Genomic DNA, 18,781 nt, shown 5'->3' with positions numbered 1-18,781 from the left:
AGTCTCACCTAATCTATCCTCCCCAACTTCTTAACTACCAGAGTCTCAGACTTTTTCCCTCTGGTTCATCACTCCCGAAGGTATGAAACCAGCCACCCAGTTATCAACTCACTTTTTGCACAACAGAGATCTGCTTGGGGTAAAAAATTCAAAGATGAAATAGTAAGGAAGAACAAACATACAAGTTACACAGTAAATAAATACGAAATGCAACTTCTGGCATTTACACTTGTATGTTAGATACAATTCCTTTTCTATTACAAGTTACCTGTTGCCTTTAAACAGTTTCTCAGCATACACCCTAACTGCAGGGGGGATCCAGAGTTTTACAGGCAGCCTCCTATCTCAAGGTTGGCCTTCAGTTTCTGGATGAAGGCCTCAGTTTCAAGCTTCCTTTCTAAAAGTGTTCCCCGCACGCCCCACTCTCCTCCATGTTAAATTGTTTTAAGGATAGTGAAATAGGACATGATCCAGGGTTCCTTGCCATCAGAGATTATCAGAGGTCTGTCCAGAGAATGGAAACAGATACTTATATACTTCTGCTGGAAACGGTAATACTGCCTCTAAATCTATGCTCACAGTTTATCTGAAAGGTTTTGCTGAAGTTAATTCTTGACCTTTTTTTGCAAAGGTAAATATTTCCTCTCATGTTTCTATGCATTTTGTTGTGTGTGTTTGTTTTTTTTAAATCTCTCAGTATAAATAATTGTAGCATTAATAATCCTTTAAAATGAAGCACAGAAAGGAAACTAAGGACCTGTATACGGTATGCTGGCGAAGGGTACTAGAGGGATGTGTTTTGTAGAGCGCGCTAATGTGTTGTGCTCTAGCTGCCCTGTGTAGAGCCTGATGGTGTGCTCTAAAAAGTACCTGGTTCACGTTGATGTTTTCCCATTTTACACAGGACTACGTTAATGTGAACTAGTTATCTTTCAGAGTGCATCATAAGGGGCTACACAAGGCAGCTAGAGTGCAGCCTCTTAGTGCTCTTTACAAATCACATCCATCTGGTGACTTTGCCAAGCTGTGTAGACAAGCCCTAAATGTGTCCCCGATCCCTTTACTTTATACAGCCCAGGTTCAAGTATTGTCCGCTGCGCTCAGAGCTGCTCAGTTTGAGTCCATCAATGATTATGAGACCAAACACACAGAAGAGAGCAATGGCAAACTTCAGAATGAATTGTCCACTTTTGAAGCCAGCCATGCCACTGTGGAGAAGAACACTTTGTCCTCTTCATCATTCCAGAATGATGTAAGCAACCAATCCACTACCAGCATACTGAAAAGCACAGTAAGTAGACACTCATCCTCTGTAAGCTCTTAAGGTACGGACAATGTCTACCTCCGTTTGCCCAGCAATTAGCACAACAGTGCCCTGTTCTTGACTGGGGGTCCTAGACGCTACTGTAGTATAATTTATTATATCCACTTATTATATAAAACAAAATTTAAAGTTTTTCAAGGAGCTTATTTGTATTTGGGTTCAGGTGAGCCAGGAAATAGAAACCTTTAAGTGGCCGTACAGGAGCTTCATAGAAAACAAACCTAACAAAATCTTCTCTGTTTCTGAAGCAAATATAAGTCATTTGTCCCCAGACAAGGGACTAAATCAACCAGTGGCAATACACATTCTTCCTGACTGCCATTTTACAATACTCTTAATGTGCATGTGGGCTAAATAGGAAAACTTTTTCACAGTGCTTGTAATTTTGTCTTTATGATGGAGCTAATCATAGGAAGATACTAAAACGCTGCTTGTCCCCTAAAATAACACATTCAGTGCTAGCATATGTGTTAACTACAACTTGATGTTCGCCTTTAATTCCTCCGCAATACAGGAGTAAATTTTTTTAATCACCAGCATTTTATTAGGAATTCATAAGGGGGCATGCTTCACAAATTGACCTTGGATTGGAGTTCACCAGAACAGTTTCTTCACTGGTCTGTGGGAATAAAAGCAATATCTTGAGGGAAATACAGGAGAATTAGCGTTTTCAGGAGTGTACTGCAGAATGAATAAAACTTTTGTCGGTGTATTATTTTTTTCTGAAGGAAAGATATCGAGCTGCTTTGTTAATATCTGCTAAATTGGCAGAGAGAGTAGAACCTTTAGAGAATAAATAAGAAACTGCCTTCCAGTATCTGAAGGATGTTGGGTTCATTGCAATTACAATTAATAATTGATTATACCGTTTTAAAGTATTGAAACTATTCATCAGTCGCTCAATCTGAACATGGTTCTGAATTCAGAGTGTGAGCATGAAGGCAGAGGCGTTATTTCAACATTGACCTTTTCACTGAAATCAAAATATTCTGGCAAGTGTCCCATGGACATTTTAATAATCATAAAATTTGGTTAAAGAAAGTCCTTTGGGGTAATAATTTTGTTGCCATAGTGGGTCAATAACTAGATGTGCAGTATCTGTTAATCATAGTGATTGTTCTTGATCTGACCTGCTATTCATGAAGCTTAAAACTGATCCTTTCTTGATTAAGACACTGCATAGAATCAGTTTTGTTGTGGGTGATTCTTATATGGCCAAATCCTGCTTGCATTACTCACATAAGTAATCATCTTGACTTGGCTACTTACGTGAGTAGTGTGAGCATGATTTGTCCTTCAAAGACCTGCTCTGTGTCTGAATTGTGTTGCTCTTCAGTGTAATGCTTTGAGATATACTAAACAGTAGTTCTGTAATGAAAGAAAGTAAAATTAACTGTTTTCATCATAAATACTACATCCTTTTACAGGAGTCAGAGGAACAACACAATGGGACCATTGAATTTTTAAAGAAAGAACAACATAATAATCCACCCATTGAAGATGATAAATCAAAATTACAGGTGATTTAAAATATTAATTCATGATGCCTTACCCTCAACTCTGTGGCATTTCTTTGTTTGTCTGTAATGTGATAATTTGTAAACACCTGTCCAATCAATTCCATAATTTCAGAAAATATTCTAGGCATTAATGAGTAGAACTCTATTGATTTTGATAAAATAATTAATGGAAATCCAGGCTTTTCCTTTTCCAGGCAAGCCCACAGAGTGCATATTTGGTGCTGCAAACAGAGGAATCTCTCTCTGGTGTCCCCAGCTGCTGCCTACACATCACAGGCAGCAGCTTAATATGCTGCTCTCACTGGGTGTACAGATTGGCCTACAAGCAACAATTTCGTTTTTAAATTGCCAGAGAAGTTTATATTAAACAGAACTGCATTGGAAAATCGAGCTGTTAGATCTAGCTGCATAAAATAAATTGATGCAGAACCCAAAATGATGTTTATTCAGTAATAAAATCAACCTTTGCTATCTTCCTGATTTGATACATAGACTGTTGCCTACTGCTTTGTCTCAACTGGATGACAAGCCACCTAAGGTAGTGACTCGTGCTGTAGTTTGTTGTGCTAGCCTGACATAGGGAATGGAGTGTTCAGTCATTTGTTGTTCTGTCCTGGCATGTGCCCCTGGTGCACTTGCCATCTGCTTAGAGGCAAGAGGGAAGGCTGTTCTAGAGCAGATGTCTTTCCATGCTGATGATATCTTCCTCTTTTTAAAATTTATTAATGTTAATAATTTACTATCTTTGTCTGCAGGATATCATACCTCAACCTTTGTTAGACCAGTACTTGTCAATGACTGACCCAGCTCGAGCCCAGACTGTTGACACTGAAATAGCAAAACACTGTGCATATAGTCTCCCGGGGGTGGCCTTAACTCTGGGCCGGCAGAACTGGCATTGTTTGAAAGATACGTATGAGACCTTGGCAGCAGATGTACAGGTAAAGCTGCATTTTCAAATAAGCGTTCAGAATTCTAAGCAAATTATACAAATTAGAAATCTAAGCAAACTATGCTGTAGTTTACAAGAAATAATATCTAAAATTGACAGTGAATAAAATTCTATGATGAATATAGAATGTTGGGCCAGATGCACTTTTTTTTTATTTAAGAAAGGAGACTTTATAAATGACACACATGCTATGCAGCACCTGGCTTTCGTGTAATGAATTCTGTTTTTTCTGCCCATACCCTTCAAAATATAAGTGTACTTCTATTTAAGAATCAGAGGGGTAGCCGTGTTAGTCTGGATCTGTAAAAGCAGCAAAGAGTCCTGTGGCACCTTACAGACTAACAGATGTATTGGAGTTTGAGCTTTCGTGGGTGAATACATCCGATGAAGTGGGTATTCACCCACGAAAGCTCATGCTCCAATACTTCTGTTAGTCTATAAGGTGCCACAGGATTCTTTGCTGCTTCTGTTTAAGAGTTGCTCAAGAATCTCTGTAGTGTTTAATCTAGATTGTCTTTTCTTAACTATGGACAGTGGAAGGTCCGTCGGACGCTAGCTTTTTCCATACACGAGCTGGCTGTTATTCTGGGGGATCAACTAACAGCAGCTGATCTGGTGCCAATCTTCAATGGATTCTTAAAAGATCTGGATGAAGTGCGGATTGGAGTTCTTAAACATCTCTACGACTTCCTTAAGGTAGGAGATTATATAGCAGTTTAAATTTTTGCTTTCATTTTCTTAGGCACATTAAACCTCCATTTTTCATGCAGCAATTGCCACAGAAGCTTCTTGTGGATTCAAATATATAAATTAATTGCTTTTTGGGGTTTGGATTTTTTGCAGAGAAGTTAATTTTTTAATTAAAGATCCTCCACTTTCCCCTCTGATACTCAAACTAAATCCATCTGAAAATCTGACTTTGTTTGCTTGCTTTTGTAAATGTTGTAGTGGAACTGTGTTCAGAGCAATCTAAGTGGCCTATGATCAATTGAGAAATGAAAAGGTATCAGGTCATCGAGTCCATCTTCAGAGTCAATTGCAAGATTGACACCCTGTAGTGGTGTTTTAAAAAATGTTTTGCCCAGTCTTGTTTAAAATGTCTCCAGAGATGGGACTTCCACCATTTCCCTTGGAAAAGTAATACGTTGTGCACTCAAGTGAGGGCAGGCCTGAATTTATGCTCTCTACTGACCTTAGCTGGTAGAAAAAGTGTGACTGGAATAAATCGTCTAAGGATTTGTGTGAATGCTATGCAGGCCTAATTTGTTCATGCATTATTTGAGTAACTGCACAGGCAGAAGTTCCTAAGTAGCCCTTGGCATATGTAGCTACCCCAACTGGGTGTGTATAACTTTCAGAACCTGGGCTTTAGTTTTCTGGAGAAAAAGCAGATTCCCTGTAAACTGTAATCTGATTTTAAGAGTTCTTTCTAGCAGGAAAATACAAATAAACAGCAGTGACAGGGAGTAAAGAATAGAGGACTAACCCTGAAAGAAGTGAAAAGTGTTTTTATAAAGCTTCAAACAAAGTTTTAAACTGCTGGATTAATCAGTTGTATTTACTAATCAGTTGTTTGTGGAATGACATTTCCTGTAGTTGCTTCAGGCAGACAAAAGGCGCGAGTACCTTTACCAGCTTCAAGAATTTGTCGTGACTGATAACAGCAGGAATTGGAGGTTTCGTTACGAGCTGGCAGAGTAAGTAAAACTTGTTAATGTGTGGTTCCATTACCTTTCATGGTAATGTTCAGAATTGTAACACACTCTGAATGTGAGTAGAAGGCAGTAGCTTTCCATTGAAAGGGCCATGGAGATTATTTTTAGGTTAAACTTTGAACTACATGAAGGCCAGAAGATCTTGTACAGTAGCAACAATTTAGGTTACAACATATTGCCCCACCAATGAGCCTTAGCGCAACCTTTAGGGATCACCTGTTAGACAAGAGGATAGATCAATATCCGTTATCATTCACTTCTGCTGAGGCACCAGCCAAAGGTGCTAGTTATAGTGATGGATTTGTGATGTGGATTCTATCCAATAGGAAGTATACTATCAATTTATTTCATATAGGTCCCTATCTCGCTGAACCGTACTCTGACAGCATTTCTCATGGTTGGCAAATAATAGGGTTATCTAACTACATGGGAGCAGTGAGTATGAGTAGGTAATTTTACACCTGTATATAGCATTGGTAGACATTTTAGAGTACTGCATAAAGTCTTGTGTCCACAATTTAAAAAGGATGCTGAAAATTAGAGTGGGTGCAGAAAAGAGCCACGAAAATGACTCAAGGGCAAATGCGTTACAGTGAGAGACTTAAAGTTCAATCTGTTTAAATGATCAAAAAGAAAATTGAGAGGTGACTTGACCCCAGGATAAAAGTATCTTTACAAAGAGAAAATAGCAGGTAATAAAGGACCGTTTAATCTAGTGGAGAAAGGCATAGCAAGAACAGGTGCTAGATGCTGAAGCTAAACAAATTCAAATTAGAAATAAGACCCACGTTTTTAAGAGTGAGTGATTAACCGTTGTAGCAAGCTATGAAGGCAAGTGGTGGATTCTCCCTGTCTTGATGCCTTTGAGTCAAAGCTAGATGCCCTTCTGGAAGATATTATTTATTAATCATGTTTACTATCATAGGGCCAGCCAATGGTCCCTTTTGCAGTAGACCTGTATAAATAGAGTAGCAGGTAGAGTCAAATGCAGGTTATTGGGTTTGATACAGAAGTAACTGAGTAAAATTCAATGGCCTGTTATATACAGGAAGTCAGACTATGTTGTCAAAAGTTCCCTTCCAGGTCTTAAAATCTATGAAACTCTGGTAGATTATATTAACGCTCATTCAGTTAGTTGTATGTCAGCAGCAAGAGCCAATGACACGTATGATCCTATTCAGTTCTAGCACTTATATATAAATCAACAAAATGCGTATGGCATTGGTTTTTCCATTTGTACAATTAGTTGACTCATTTTGGTGTTTTCACTTAAGTGGGAGCGGAATGGGATGGAATAGGGACTGGTAATAGTTCTAGTAATGGTGGCTTGTTTCAATATGATTTTAGGATCTAAATGGCTAGCCTGTAGATAGACACATTCCTTGATGTCTCTAGCTACTTAGACTCTTTTCAAAAAGCATTTTAATGCATACAATTAAAAGACTTTCCTTCACAGTAATCTTAGTTCAGTATGCTTTGTTTGGGCTGTTGAGGTTTTAACCCCCATACCATGCTGCTGGTGTAATGTTATCCTTGTATTATAAACCCAGTGAGGAAAACTGCAGTGAATGTTGTGTAAGTTCCCTGACATCTAGTGGGAGAACTTTGTAACACCAGTATTATTTTTTTTTGCTGTGATTGGCAGAATTTCACCAGCTACTTGTTGTTCTTATGGTTATGATATGTGCAGTTTCCCACAGATGATGCAACTTAAGTGGGAGATATTTACATATTCACTGCAGTAATTCAAATATTTCTCATCTTAACTTCCCAAGAGTATGTGTGGTTGTGTTCTGCAGTTAGGAAGAAATTTCCCATTATAGCATAAAAATGTCAAAATTCCTCAACATTTTTATCTAATAATAATATTTTCAAGTATTAGTGAAGAAGGAATGAGGGGAAAGTAAGATAAGGAATTTGAGAATCCCTAAGTAACTTACTTTGTAGTTTGATAATTTCCTTATACACCTGCAATTTATGTCAAGTCTCATTACCAAAGCTGCATTTTTTTGTATTTAATTTTATTGAAATGTAGTAGTTCTGAAACATGCACTTCATGCATAAATTTTAGTCTGGCTGGGAGACTAAACAGAAGAACAAAATCCCAAAGCTTTGCGTATAAAAAATGATTGTTCTCCCAGATTTTCAACAACTTTATTCATGAAACCAAAATGGTTTTTCCCCCATCTTCAGCAGGAAGGCGATTAAAGAAAAGAGAGGAATGTTTTGACTCAGTGATCCCTTGTGTTTCAGACAGCTGATCCTGATATTAGAACTCTACAACCCCAATGATGTGTATGACTACTTACGGCATATTGCGTTAACTCTCTGTTCGGATAAAGTATCGGAAGTCAGGTGGATCGCCTTCAAACTGGTAAAACATTTTACTTGCCAAAAAAAAAATGTATTTAATAGCAACACTGTTACTTGAAAAGCTTATTGAAATAATATAGTAACAACAGATACTATGAACACATATATGTTTCAACTAGACCTGGTCAAAAAATGAAGAGACAATTTTTCACGAAGTATTGTGAAGTAGTTTCTGTGCTCCAAATGGGTTTTTTATTTTTTAATTCCAGCTGTCAAAAAATGACTGTAGGGAGGGAAAAAAAGAAGTGGAAAGGAGGGGGAAAAAACCAAAATGATAAATGAAAAATGTCAACAAAATCTGTGTTTTGAAAAATTTTATTGAAACATTTTTTTAAAATTTACAAATTTTAAAATTTTGAAAAAATAGTTTTTTCATTTAAAAAAATCTTGTTCCAAAAAAATGTGGACCAGCTTTAGTTTCAACATCTTCCATGAATGCCCATTTTTTTCTGGGCACAATACAATTATACATGCACTTTTGCAGAGACAAAAGTGGTGTGGAGAAAGTAAATAAGGAAGTGTTACTTACTCCTCATAACCCAAGAATTAGGAATCACCAAATGAAATTAATAGGCAACTGGTTTAAAACAAAGAAAAGAAAGTATTTCTTCATACAATGCACAGTCAGCCTGTGGAACTCTTTGCCAGAGGATGTTGTGAAGGCCAAGACTATACCAGGGTTCAAAAAAGAACTAGATAAATTCATGGAGGAGAGGTTCATCAATGACTATTAGCCAGGATGGGCAGGGATGGTGTCCCTAACCTCTGTTTGCCAGAAGGTGAGAATGAGCAACAGGGAATAGATCACTTGATGATTACCTGTTCTGTTCATTCCCTCTGGGGCACCTGGCATTGGCCACTGTCGGAAGACAGGATACTGGGCTAGGTGGACCTTTGGTCTGACCCAGGATAGCCGTTCTTACGATAAAAGGTGACGTCCTGGCCCCACCTGAAGTCAGTAACAAAACTCCAGTTGACTTCAATGAGGTTGGGATTTCATGCAGACTTTTTCAGGTGCATTTTTGTAAAGGCAAAATCAGGTTCCTGAGCAAGATGGTTTAAAAAATTCTCGCCCGCAGTCTATTACATTAGACTTCTGTTTTTTAAATTGTGGCTCAATAAAAGTTTACAGAATGGACTGGACATTGGGTATATTGACTAAATACTAATTTTACAAATCTATAAGCCTGCTAATTACATGGTTAACCAACAGAACTATTTTTAGACATATTTAAAGATAAAGGGGGAATTTTAATGTATGTACCCAGGTCTTCATGGACTTTATTCTTATCAGTAAGTTTAAAAAAAAATATGTATAAAAGAGATTAAGGAAACCTAGATCTTTTTTTAAGTAAGGCTAACTCATATGTACAGAATGATGGGAATACAAAATGAAATCCTGACTACTTACTATAATTTGATGTGCTGTAGTGCTGATAGTGTGCAATGCTGCACATCATGTGGTGGTAAAGTATTAGACTGCACTTGGAAGATGTGGCTGCTTTGAAGGGAAAGCTGAACTCTGAATTTCCCTCCTTTCTTCCCTTGTGTCATAGTGTTAATGGTAATTTTCTTTATGAATGAATGAATGAATGCTATTTTTTTTGTCTTCCTCAAAATTAAGATTCTCATACGTAATTATAACTATTCAGGAGATAGCAGCACAGTTCTCTTGAATTTATTTCTAATGACTTCTTTGAGCCCATTTTGTGTCAGACTTTTCCTGTTAAATATATATGCCTTCTATAGTGAAGGACATGCTAGTAATCTGATACATGAAAAAGTAGGCAAATGATCTTACTGTTCACTGTTCTTTCCTGTAAGTTGGTTTTATGCTGTAATACAGTTTTGTTTAATAGTGTTTAGTAAGTAGAGAACTTGTCTATATGCTGGCACCACAGACATCACAGGATCTGCTCTTTACTGCTGTGGTTCTCCACAGAAAGGTGGTGGAGTTGGCGGTAGCGGCAGCAAGGATATCACTGAGAACACCCCAAAGTGGTGTTGTAACATTTCTTTTAAAACCAGCGTTTTAGTGAGACAATATCAAAGTAGACAGTTGGGTCAGTAAAGAAGCTTAAAAATGGCCTCTTCTCTCAACCTTTGTGTTTCAGAGCTGTGCTAAGTAAAGCTTTTGTCAAAACAAACAACACTGTAGTTTAATGATACCTATAGTTCTGCAGAGGTTTTGGCATTCCTAAGTAGTAGTCTTCAAGTAAAGTGATGCCACTTAAATGCTAGTATTCACAGTCTAAATCTCCCCTCTGATCTTTTCACAGGTTGTGGCAATACTACAGAAGTTCTATGCAAATAATGCAAATGCGTTGGGATTAAATTTCATTAATGAGCTTGTAGCGAGGTTCCGTCATTGTTCCAAGTGGATTGGAAGACAAGCTTTTGCCTTCATTTGTCAGGTTAGATTGCCTTTTTACATGTATGGGTTTATCAACAAATAATTGAGAGGATTCATAATGCTGGCAGGAATTGCTTTCAGAATTGGTAAAGGAATATAGAGCCATTCACCTCCAGAGTATTTAAGAACTATTCCTAATCAGTAATGAGTGAAAGTCATTCTCTTCTCTGGGTGGTTCAGTGGTTTGTGTGAACTGACATGTCCAAATCACAAAAGCAAACCTCAGAAGTAGCACCCTCCCTTGTCAGCACTCTTGGCAACAAAGCAAAATATAGATGAGACTGAAAACAAGCTGTGTTTCGTGAAATCCACCTGTAGTACTGGCAGGAGCATATCGTCCTGCTGTGACAGGGGTATACAGTTCACGTGTGCTCTTTGAATTAGTGGTGGTTGCCCAGAGGTGGTGGAGAACGGGTATGTCTCTAAACTTGTTTGCTACCAGGAGGAGGAGGAAGGGAAGTGGTCATTGACTGCCCTACTCTTCAGTTTGGTGGTCAGTACTAGCCCCTGAAAAGGCCATACCTCATTTCTTTTAGCCAGGGAAATGATTCATATTAGTAGTTAGTTGTAAGGCAGTGGGAAGAGGAGAGGCAAAGTCAAGGTGTTAATGATTCCCAGAATGAAGATTGAAAGTAAGTCCACTGCCTTCACTGGGCCAACGTCAAATGAATCCTGACATCCTAAATTCATATCTAGACAAAGTAGAATGACTAAATGATACTTATCCTTGAGTGGGTCAATCAGATACTTTGATTGCGGTGTCCTTCCAGAAACTTGCAGGGGAAGGAAGGGCCATTAAAAGAAAAAAATATATATAAGTAACCTCCCCTTTGTTGTAAATATAAATTTAGGCTGCTTGTGTGGAACAATATACATTTGAGAGTTAGGAATACATCTGAAATACTCAGCCAGACAGCTAACATGTTTTAAATACAAGCTAAACTTGAGGCAAGTTGGAAAAGAATGGGAGAGAATTGTTTTTGTTAAAGATACACTGATTATTCACCTTGCTTTATCTTATGTTCTGCTCTTCCTCCATAGGCTGTAGTAGAAGAGGAGTGTATGCCTGTTGACCATTTTGTCGAACACTTACTTCCCAGTCTTTTAAGCCTTTCTTCTGATCCTGTGCCAAACGTAAGGGTTCTGTTAGCCAAGGCTCTAAGGCAAACGCTGTTGGAGAAAGGTATGCTAACCTAATTCCTTTGATGTCAGAACTAATTTCTCATTAATAGCATCATTTCTGTAACACCGCAGCTTTTCACAAATTGGCTTGCTCAACTGATAAAAAGAATGTTCAGATTTACTAGATAACAAAGGCAGAAACTAGAACATTATAATTTTGGGATCCTACATTTAAATTCAATCTGTGCAGTGCTTGATATCGGTTAGTTAGTTTGCAAAAAGAACACAGGCTTGTCTTTCCTTTCAAAAAGGTTTTTTTTTCTGCTAGCATTAAAAGGCTACTGTATATCCTCTGTAGTTTGTCACCCTTTTGTGATTTTGACATACATAATACAGATGTGATATTCTATTCAGTGGAGGGCAGTTGATTGCCTGTTTATAGTGGGAAAGTCACATAGCATGTTATATAAATTATTGAAGGCAGGAGTTTTCAAACTTCATTGCACTGCCACCCCCTTTTGACAACAAAAAAAATTACCATGTGACTGCAGGAGGAGGGACCGAAGCCTGAGCCTGCCTGAGTCTCACTGCCCAGGGGGCGGGACAAAGCCAAAGCCTGAGTCCTACCACCCCAGGCAGGACAGGTGTTAAAGCCGAAGCCCAAAGGCTTCAGTCCCAGCCAAGGGCCCTGTAACCTGAGCCCTGCCGCCAATGGCTGTATCCCTTGGGCTTCGGTCCTGGGCGATGGAGCTTGGGCTTCGGCCCCGAGCCCCTGCAAGTCTAAGCCAGCCCTGGTGACACTATTAAAATGAGAAGCGTTGAGAAGCACTGACTGAAGGCTCAGAGGAGATATCAGTGAATTATAGATCCAAAGAGGAGATGCTTTTGAGAAATTCAGAGGTTCGAAATAAGTGAAAGTAATTGTAATCGGATGTTTAAAAGGTTCTGCACAAACTCAGTTTGCTATATTCATCAACTGTTTCTCAGTTCTAGAGAATGAATAGTATAACAGCCTGGTTTGCAAATATGGCCACTCTTCCACTCATAGGCATATTCCTGTATTAGTGTTTCTCAAAACATCCAGGCCACCTCCGATACGTCCCTTTTTATAAAGGGAGTCTCCCTTCCCCACTCCTCACCAGAATCAGTTATATTAATGGGAGTATTTTGATAGTACTTTAAGAAAAAAATGAACATGGCAGCCTGCCAATTTTCCTTTCTTACTGGTACATTTCCACTTGGGGGCCAGCAAAAGCAAAGAACCACTTATAGAAATATTGCATATTCAACACAGAGATCTCCATTTGCCAAACCCTAAGTGAAAGAAATTAAGAAAGGAAAAACACAACATTCTTTCTCAACTTCCGTGGGCTAGCCTCAAAGTTAGACACACTTCTCTGGATGAAGGAAGACACTGACACTAATCTCACCATGTCTTTTGTGTGATCTATAACTTTAAATTAATAAACAAACAAAAAAAAAAAAGCAAAGCTTCATTCTCTCCCTTCTGGCAAAGGGTAAGAATAATTTTGTGATGTGCCTGTACAGTACGGCACAGCTTTAAATAAAACTGTTTTTCCTCCCTCCCCTTTTCTGCTTGTTCTAGCTTATTTTAAAAGTATTGGCAACCCTCATCTGGAAGCTGTGGAAGAGACTGTTCTAGCTTTACAGTCTGACAGGGACCAAGATGTGTCTTTTTTTGCCACTGTAAAACCAAAACTGAACAATATGGACACGACTTCCCTTGAAAAACAAAACTAAACTGTTCATCTACTACAAACCCCGAACATCAAAATGGTGACACACTTCATGTTCTTGGAGGAACATGGAACCAAGCAATTTATTGCCTCCCTGGTCTGAGAGAAAAGGGCTTGTTGAAAATGCCATTATCTTCATTCAGTGACCACTTTTATATCTAAAGCTATGCTTCAGATGGGATGCCTACATTCATACTTCTGTTCTTTTCCTTGTAAACATGGATTGTAACTCATCTCTACACAAGGTCCAGTATTGTAAATACCCTCTTATGAAGTTGCACACATACAGCATTTCAGTATCATCCGTTACAGTAATATATTTTTAAATATTGTATTTTAAAAAAATCCAGTAATAAAGCAGTTTGCTAGAAACCCCTCTAAGCTCGTAAGTTTAAAAACCTGAAGTTAGTAAGCTTAAGTGTAGCTGCTTTCCCCCATTTTATTGTGGTTTTTATATTTTTTTTGTTTATAGTATTGCATTTTATTATTTACCTGAAAAAATGTATATATGTGAATAGCTCTTGAAACTTGGCAAAAGAATTCAAAACATTTTAATCCCACACCAGTGAGAATCATATAAGCCATTTTATGTTATACAACACAGGTGGTTTGTTGGAACTAAAGCATGGCTTACTTCTATTTTTAACCTATATGTGATGTTTTTAAAATCAGGGCTTGACTTTCTCTGTATATTGGGGCAGTTTTTATTACTTTTGTCTTTTGTAAACTGTATTATTATTATTAACATTTTTTCTCACTTCCTGCCGTTAATCCTTGGTCTCCTTTTCTCACTGCTAGTACTATTGGGTGTGTAATATATATGGACTGTTAACTCCCCAACTGGAAATTGCTAATTCTGCCCTAGCAAAGTTCATTTCATTCAAGGAACTCCAAGGTCACAGATTACATGAAGTCTCTGCAATAGGAAGTTAACCTCTATAAATGCTCTGCAAAGTGTAAGTAGGGATGCACGTGTATGAGAGTGTATCACATACACCTGTGACCTGAAAAACACAGATCCCTGGGAATCTGTCTCTCTGTACTGTAATGACAGAGAAAGGTTCTTATGTTGTGGTCTCTGTACATTTCCGTATAGTGCAGATTTCCAGAATACTTCCCATTTTACTTTGCAAATTCGGTTTGTAGTATTGTAGCTGTTGTCATGATTCTTTGGATTGGATGTAAACAAAAAACGAAATGGGGAAAACCAAGATTACATTAACTTGACACGATATTGGATTCTTCTCATATCTAAACAGGAACTTCCGTAGAAAAAAGTAGCATGAAATCCTCTTCACTAAACCTGGCAGTTTTGCAAAATAGTCACTTAAGCTAAAGAACTGATTATCTTTGCTGGGCCCTGCTTATTTCAGCTCTGCCTTCCCCTCTTTATGAAGACTTGAACTAACATACGACCTGATCCAAAACCTATTGAAGACAATGGGCTTTGAATCAGAACCACAGCCTTGCCGTATATTTACTGCATTATGGGGAAATGGATCTCATTTAATGGCAAGTAAATTACTGTGTTCAACATTTGCCTAATGTGTAAACAGATCAGTGAAAGAATAGTTCCTTCCACTTTATTTCATTGTTATAATATGAATTACTTATATTGTCTGGAAGTTAAAAATACTAGTTTCTTAAAACTGGATTGTCAGCCTCATAGCAAGTAGCTTTCCCAGCCTGATTTGTGTGAGTTTTTTTTGAGTGTTGAATTTTGTATAAATATTTACCAAACTAGTTTTGCATTACAATGTATAGCATTTGTAATAAATTGTTTGCTTGCAAGACCATAAGATGCTTTTAGAAACTATAGGCAGAAATATATTGTTGCTATTTCAGAAAACAGTTTAAAATCGGTAAATTCCACAACTTCCACCCTTAATTTTTTTATATAATTTAAAACAAATGCCTCTTCAATGCAAACCAATTTTTTATGACTGCAATTTCTCAGCAAAAAAAAAAATGCAAGTTAGTTTTTTTGTAGTTTTAATATCTTTTTCTAATGCTAACATTATACTAATATTTTTTAAACAGTTCAAATTTTCTAAGATTGTTCTGACCAGGTTTTATTTTTGTTGACTATTAACAGGTCGTTAAATTTCTCAGCACTGATCATAACGTTTTTAAGTGTACATAGATATGTTTTAAATGTACTGTATATAAACTGGTTACTTTGAACATTAATACAACCCAGCTTTCTGCTTCCATAATCGTCTTAAAAAGTTACCTTGTCCTGCAGTAACTTACTGGAAAATACAAACTTCGGTATGTTTGTGAAAGTTGGGATAGTTTTCCATGATGGTATTCTTAGAATCACTTGTAAGCCACCAACTAAGGTCACTAAACGTCCAAAACAAAAATTTGTGTTAAATCTTTTTTTGGCACCTTTCTAACTCCAGAAATTCACGTCCATTTTAAATGATGTGATTTTGGGAGGTTTTTTAGTAGAGCTTTAAAAAATTTGTTAAAACTCTATAGTTGCATGCACTAGAGGGGACAACATAGATCTTCCTTTAACTTCAGACAACACGCAGTTCTAGTAAACTGGCTCACTTTTTCCAAGGTGTGCATTTTGTTTTCATTTTATACTGGAAATATGACTTCAGCATGACTAAAAGACTGCACTTTACCACTCACACTAGACAAATGGTTGCAATGAAGATTAAAGCTGTGTATTCACATGCAATTCTCTGGGCTGTTTAAATTATGCAAAAACTGTATTTAAAAGCCAAATAGAGCAAAGTGAGATAGTCAGTCCACTTTTGCAAAAGCAGCAAGAATATCACTCTAAAACACTTTTGGCTAAGGGACATGAGAATAACATTAGTGGTGCAATATTGCTTGGATGCTGTAGAAAATTATCAGGCACTTGTAATCCAAAGCATGTTAGTCATGTTGCTTAGAATTCAGACTCACTGTATCCGCTATATAGGATACACACTTGGCAACTAACAGGATTCTGCCCTAGTGGCAGCTGTCATCTATAAACAGTGTTGTTTAGAGTCCAAATAAGTGGAGACACTCTGGAAGTGCCACTGATTTGCCAGAATATAGAATCTATGTAACTTTCTATTGTATTTATCTCAATAAATCTCATGACTGTTTTATGAAATGTCTTTGTGGTAATTGACTCGTTATAAATAGCATATGCAACTTGTTTTCTTCACCTGCTTAAAATACAAGTTCAGTACTAAGGATTATAAAGTGGTAATTATGTGGTTAAAAATAAACCATGAGCGGGTATAGATTAACAAGGAAAACGAATATAAAACACCCTAGTGCATACGTGCAGCGTGGCAGAGTTAATGTTGCTGGAGGAGCCTTAATAATAGAATTTCCTCACTTTTCTCTGTTTGATTTCTTAATGTTGCATCAGCACTAAGTTTTCCATATAGGAGACATGGGGACTGGGGGAAGAAAGAGGATGTCACAGGGGCTATTCACTGCTAGGGGCACCTCCTCCTGGCCCATCTGGGATTTAGCTCCTTCCAGATGCTGCCCCCCTCCTCTGGTGGTCTCTCCACCCACCTTCTTGTCTCACCCTGCAGCCCCTCTTGCTCCAGGAACTGCAGCTTCCTCTTCGTGATTTGGCCTTCTGGCCGGGTCACTGTGTGTTTCCCTCTTCCGGGGTATCAAAGTTTTCCCTCAGTGCTAGTCTCAGGCAGTCTTCCCGTTCATTTCCCCATGGTGCCACTTCCTCCGTGGCTGGCAGGGGAAACTGGGCCTGCCCTCTACCCTGGGTTCCAGCTCAGGGACCCTCTAATGCGCAGCCAAGGTCTGTTCTCTCCTGGACCTTCCTACCTTTCCCTGAGCCCTCCCCTATCTTTCTGTCCCCTCCTCCCGTTTGCCTGCCCAAACGGCCTCCTCCCAGGGAGTAACTGTAGGCTACTTGCCTCTATAGTCCCAAACACACCTCCCTCCTTCCAGGGAGTGACTGCAGATTATTCCCCCACAACCCTCTCTGGGGTTAATTGGCCCAGCTAGCCACCTAAACCCTTCCAGGGCTTTTGGGGGTGGACACCCCATCACAGGGGGGATGCTGGTTATTAATTTTCACCCCTCTCTGTGTTGCTCTCTGCCTCTCAAGGTCTGTCATCCTCTTCTTTTTCACCCCCCCCATGATCCCTGTGCCTTCCCATAAATGAGTTGTGAAGGTCTCCCATACTTCTCCCCAGCTGTTACAGAGGAGGTTGGGGTCAGGAGAGGTAAGTATCTGTCTCCCCTTCTCAAGGTGCTCTCCTGCACTCCTTCCCCAGCTCTTCCCTTTTCCCCCTCTTTTGGGTTCCTCACCTAATGTGCTCCTGTGCCCGGCCTCACGGTCCCCCTGTGTCTATTCCCCACTCCTGCCTTTACCAAAGAGCAACTCTTCTTCCCCCTCCCCCCTCAGCCTCCTCCACATTATCATAAATGAGAAATCTCGGCCTATCGCCTCCGCCCTTGATCTGGCTTCTGGGAAGGAGGAAACGAAGCTGCTGCTGGTGAGCAGGCTGGTGGCTGTGACTCCTCCCCAGCTGTCTCAGCTGCTGCCCTTTGAGGCTCTGGCCTTTGTTCCCCTTTGAGCAGGAAGAAGGGAAGGACCCCAGTCCTGCAGAGCAGAGACTTAGGGCTTGTCTACACTGGCAACTTTCTGTGCTGTAAAGCAGCTTTTTGCGCTCAAACTGCAGAGGTGTACACACTGCCAAGCCACTTTGTGCGCAGAAACTCCTCAGCTGCCGCGCTGCAAAAAACCCACCTTGACGAGAGTCGTAAGGGGATTTGTGCAGAGGCTCCAGCGCTCTATTCCCAGTGTAGACACTTGGTTGCTTTCTGTGCTGCAATTGGCCTCCGGAGCTGTCCCATAATGCCTCAAGTGACCACTCTGCTTATTGTTTTGAACTTGGCTTCCCTGGAGACCTGCACCCCTCCCCTTTCAAAGCATGATCTGCCCCGGGACACAAAGCAAACCATTAATGTGGAATGCTTGTGCTGTTGAACACAGACTGTGTGTGTGTATGGGAGAGAGAGACAGACAGAGAGAGGCTGCTGTGCAGAGAGCCCAGCGAGGGAGGTGGGGTTCCCCCTGCCTCAGCACTGATGGCTTCCTGCTGCTGTCTGAACATGCTGACACACTCTGTCCCCCAAAACACAGTCTCTCTCCGCCCTCCATACGCGCGCACACGCTCCCTGTCTCACACTTCCCCTCCCCCCCCCTCCTTCAGTTGAAAAGCAGCTGGCCATGTTGTAGGATGCCCATGGGCCAAGGGGATTGGGAAACCTGCCTAGAATCATAGAATCTCAGGGTTGGAAGGGACCTCAGGAGGTATCTAGTCCAACCCCCTGCTCAAAGCAGGACCAATCCCCAGACAGATTTTTGCCCCAGATCCCTAAATGGCCCCCTCAAGGATTGAACTCACCCTGGGTTTAGCAGGCCAGTGCTCAAACCACTGAGCTATCCCTACCCCTTCATCATGTGATGCTGTGCCTGCCAGATGAGGCATTGCAAACCCTTCCCAAAGCACCCTACGGCAGCTGCACAGTGGGATAGCTACCACAATACACTGCTGCCTTTGCCGTTGCAAGAGCTGCTAATGTGGATGCGCTCCAGCATCACAAGGAGCAC

The 18,781-nt window shown here is 39.6% G+C and overlaps 1 protein-coding gene across 7 annotated transcripts in view; it reads left to right on the top strand.

Annotated features, from left to right (window-relative positions):
- The window catches only part of LOC120380316 (serine/threonine-protein phosphatase 4 regulatory subunit 1-like), a 43,036-nt gene extending 26,742 nt beyond the window's left edge, over positions 1–16,294 (top strand). For 6 of the 7 annotated variants that reach the window (XM_039497924.1, XM_039497921.1, XM_039497922.1 and 3 more), the window contains 9 exons: positions 1,074–1,291; positions 2,752–2,844; positions 3,600–3,785; positions 4,331–4,492; positions 5,393–5,493; positions 7,765–7,885; positions 10,164–10,298; positions 11,339–11,480; positions 13,026–16,294. In XM_039497924.1, coding sequence (XP_039353858.1) covers positions 1,074–1,291; positions 2,752–2,844; positions 3,600–3,785; positions 4,331–4,492; positions 5,393–5,493; positions 7,765–7,885; positions 10,164–10,298; positions 11,339–11,480; positions 13,026–13,180 — 1,313 coding nt within the window. In that variant the 3' untranslated portion in view covers positions 13,181–16,294. Of the gene's footprint in view, positions 1–1,073; positions 1,292–2,751; positions 2,845–3,599; positions 3,786–4,330; positions 4,493–5,392; positions 5,494–5,866; positions 5,937–7,764; positions 7,886–10,163; positions 10,299–11,338; positions 11,481–13,025 lie in introns of those variants that run through there. The other variant, XM_039497928.1, reaches the window with a different exon arrangement.
- The last annotated feature ends 2,487 nt before the right edge of the window (positions 16,295–18,781 follow it).

Source organism: Mauremys reevesii, linkage group 13, assembly GCF_016161935.1.
Source record: "Mauremys reevesii isolate NIE-2019 linkage group 13, ASM1616193v1, whole genome shotgun sequence".
NCBI classification, from domain to species: domain Eukaryota; kingdom Metazoa; phylum Chordata; order Testudines; family Geoemydidae; genus Mauremys; species Mauremys reevesii.
Note: the sequence above shows the minus strand (reverse complement) of the source record. Positions and strands in the feature narration are given on the sequence as shown.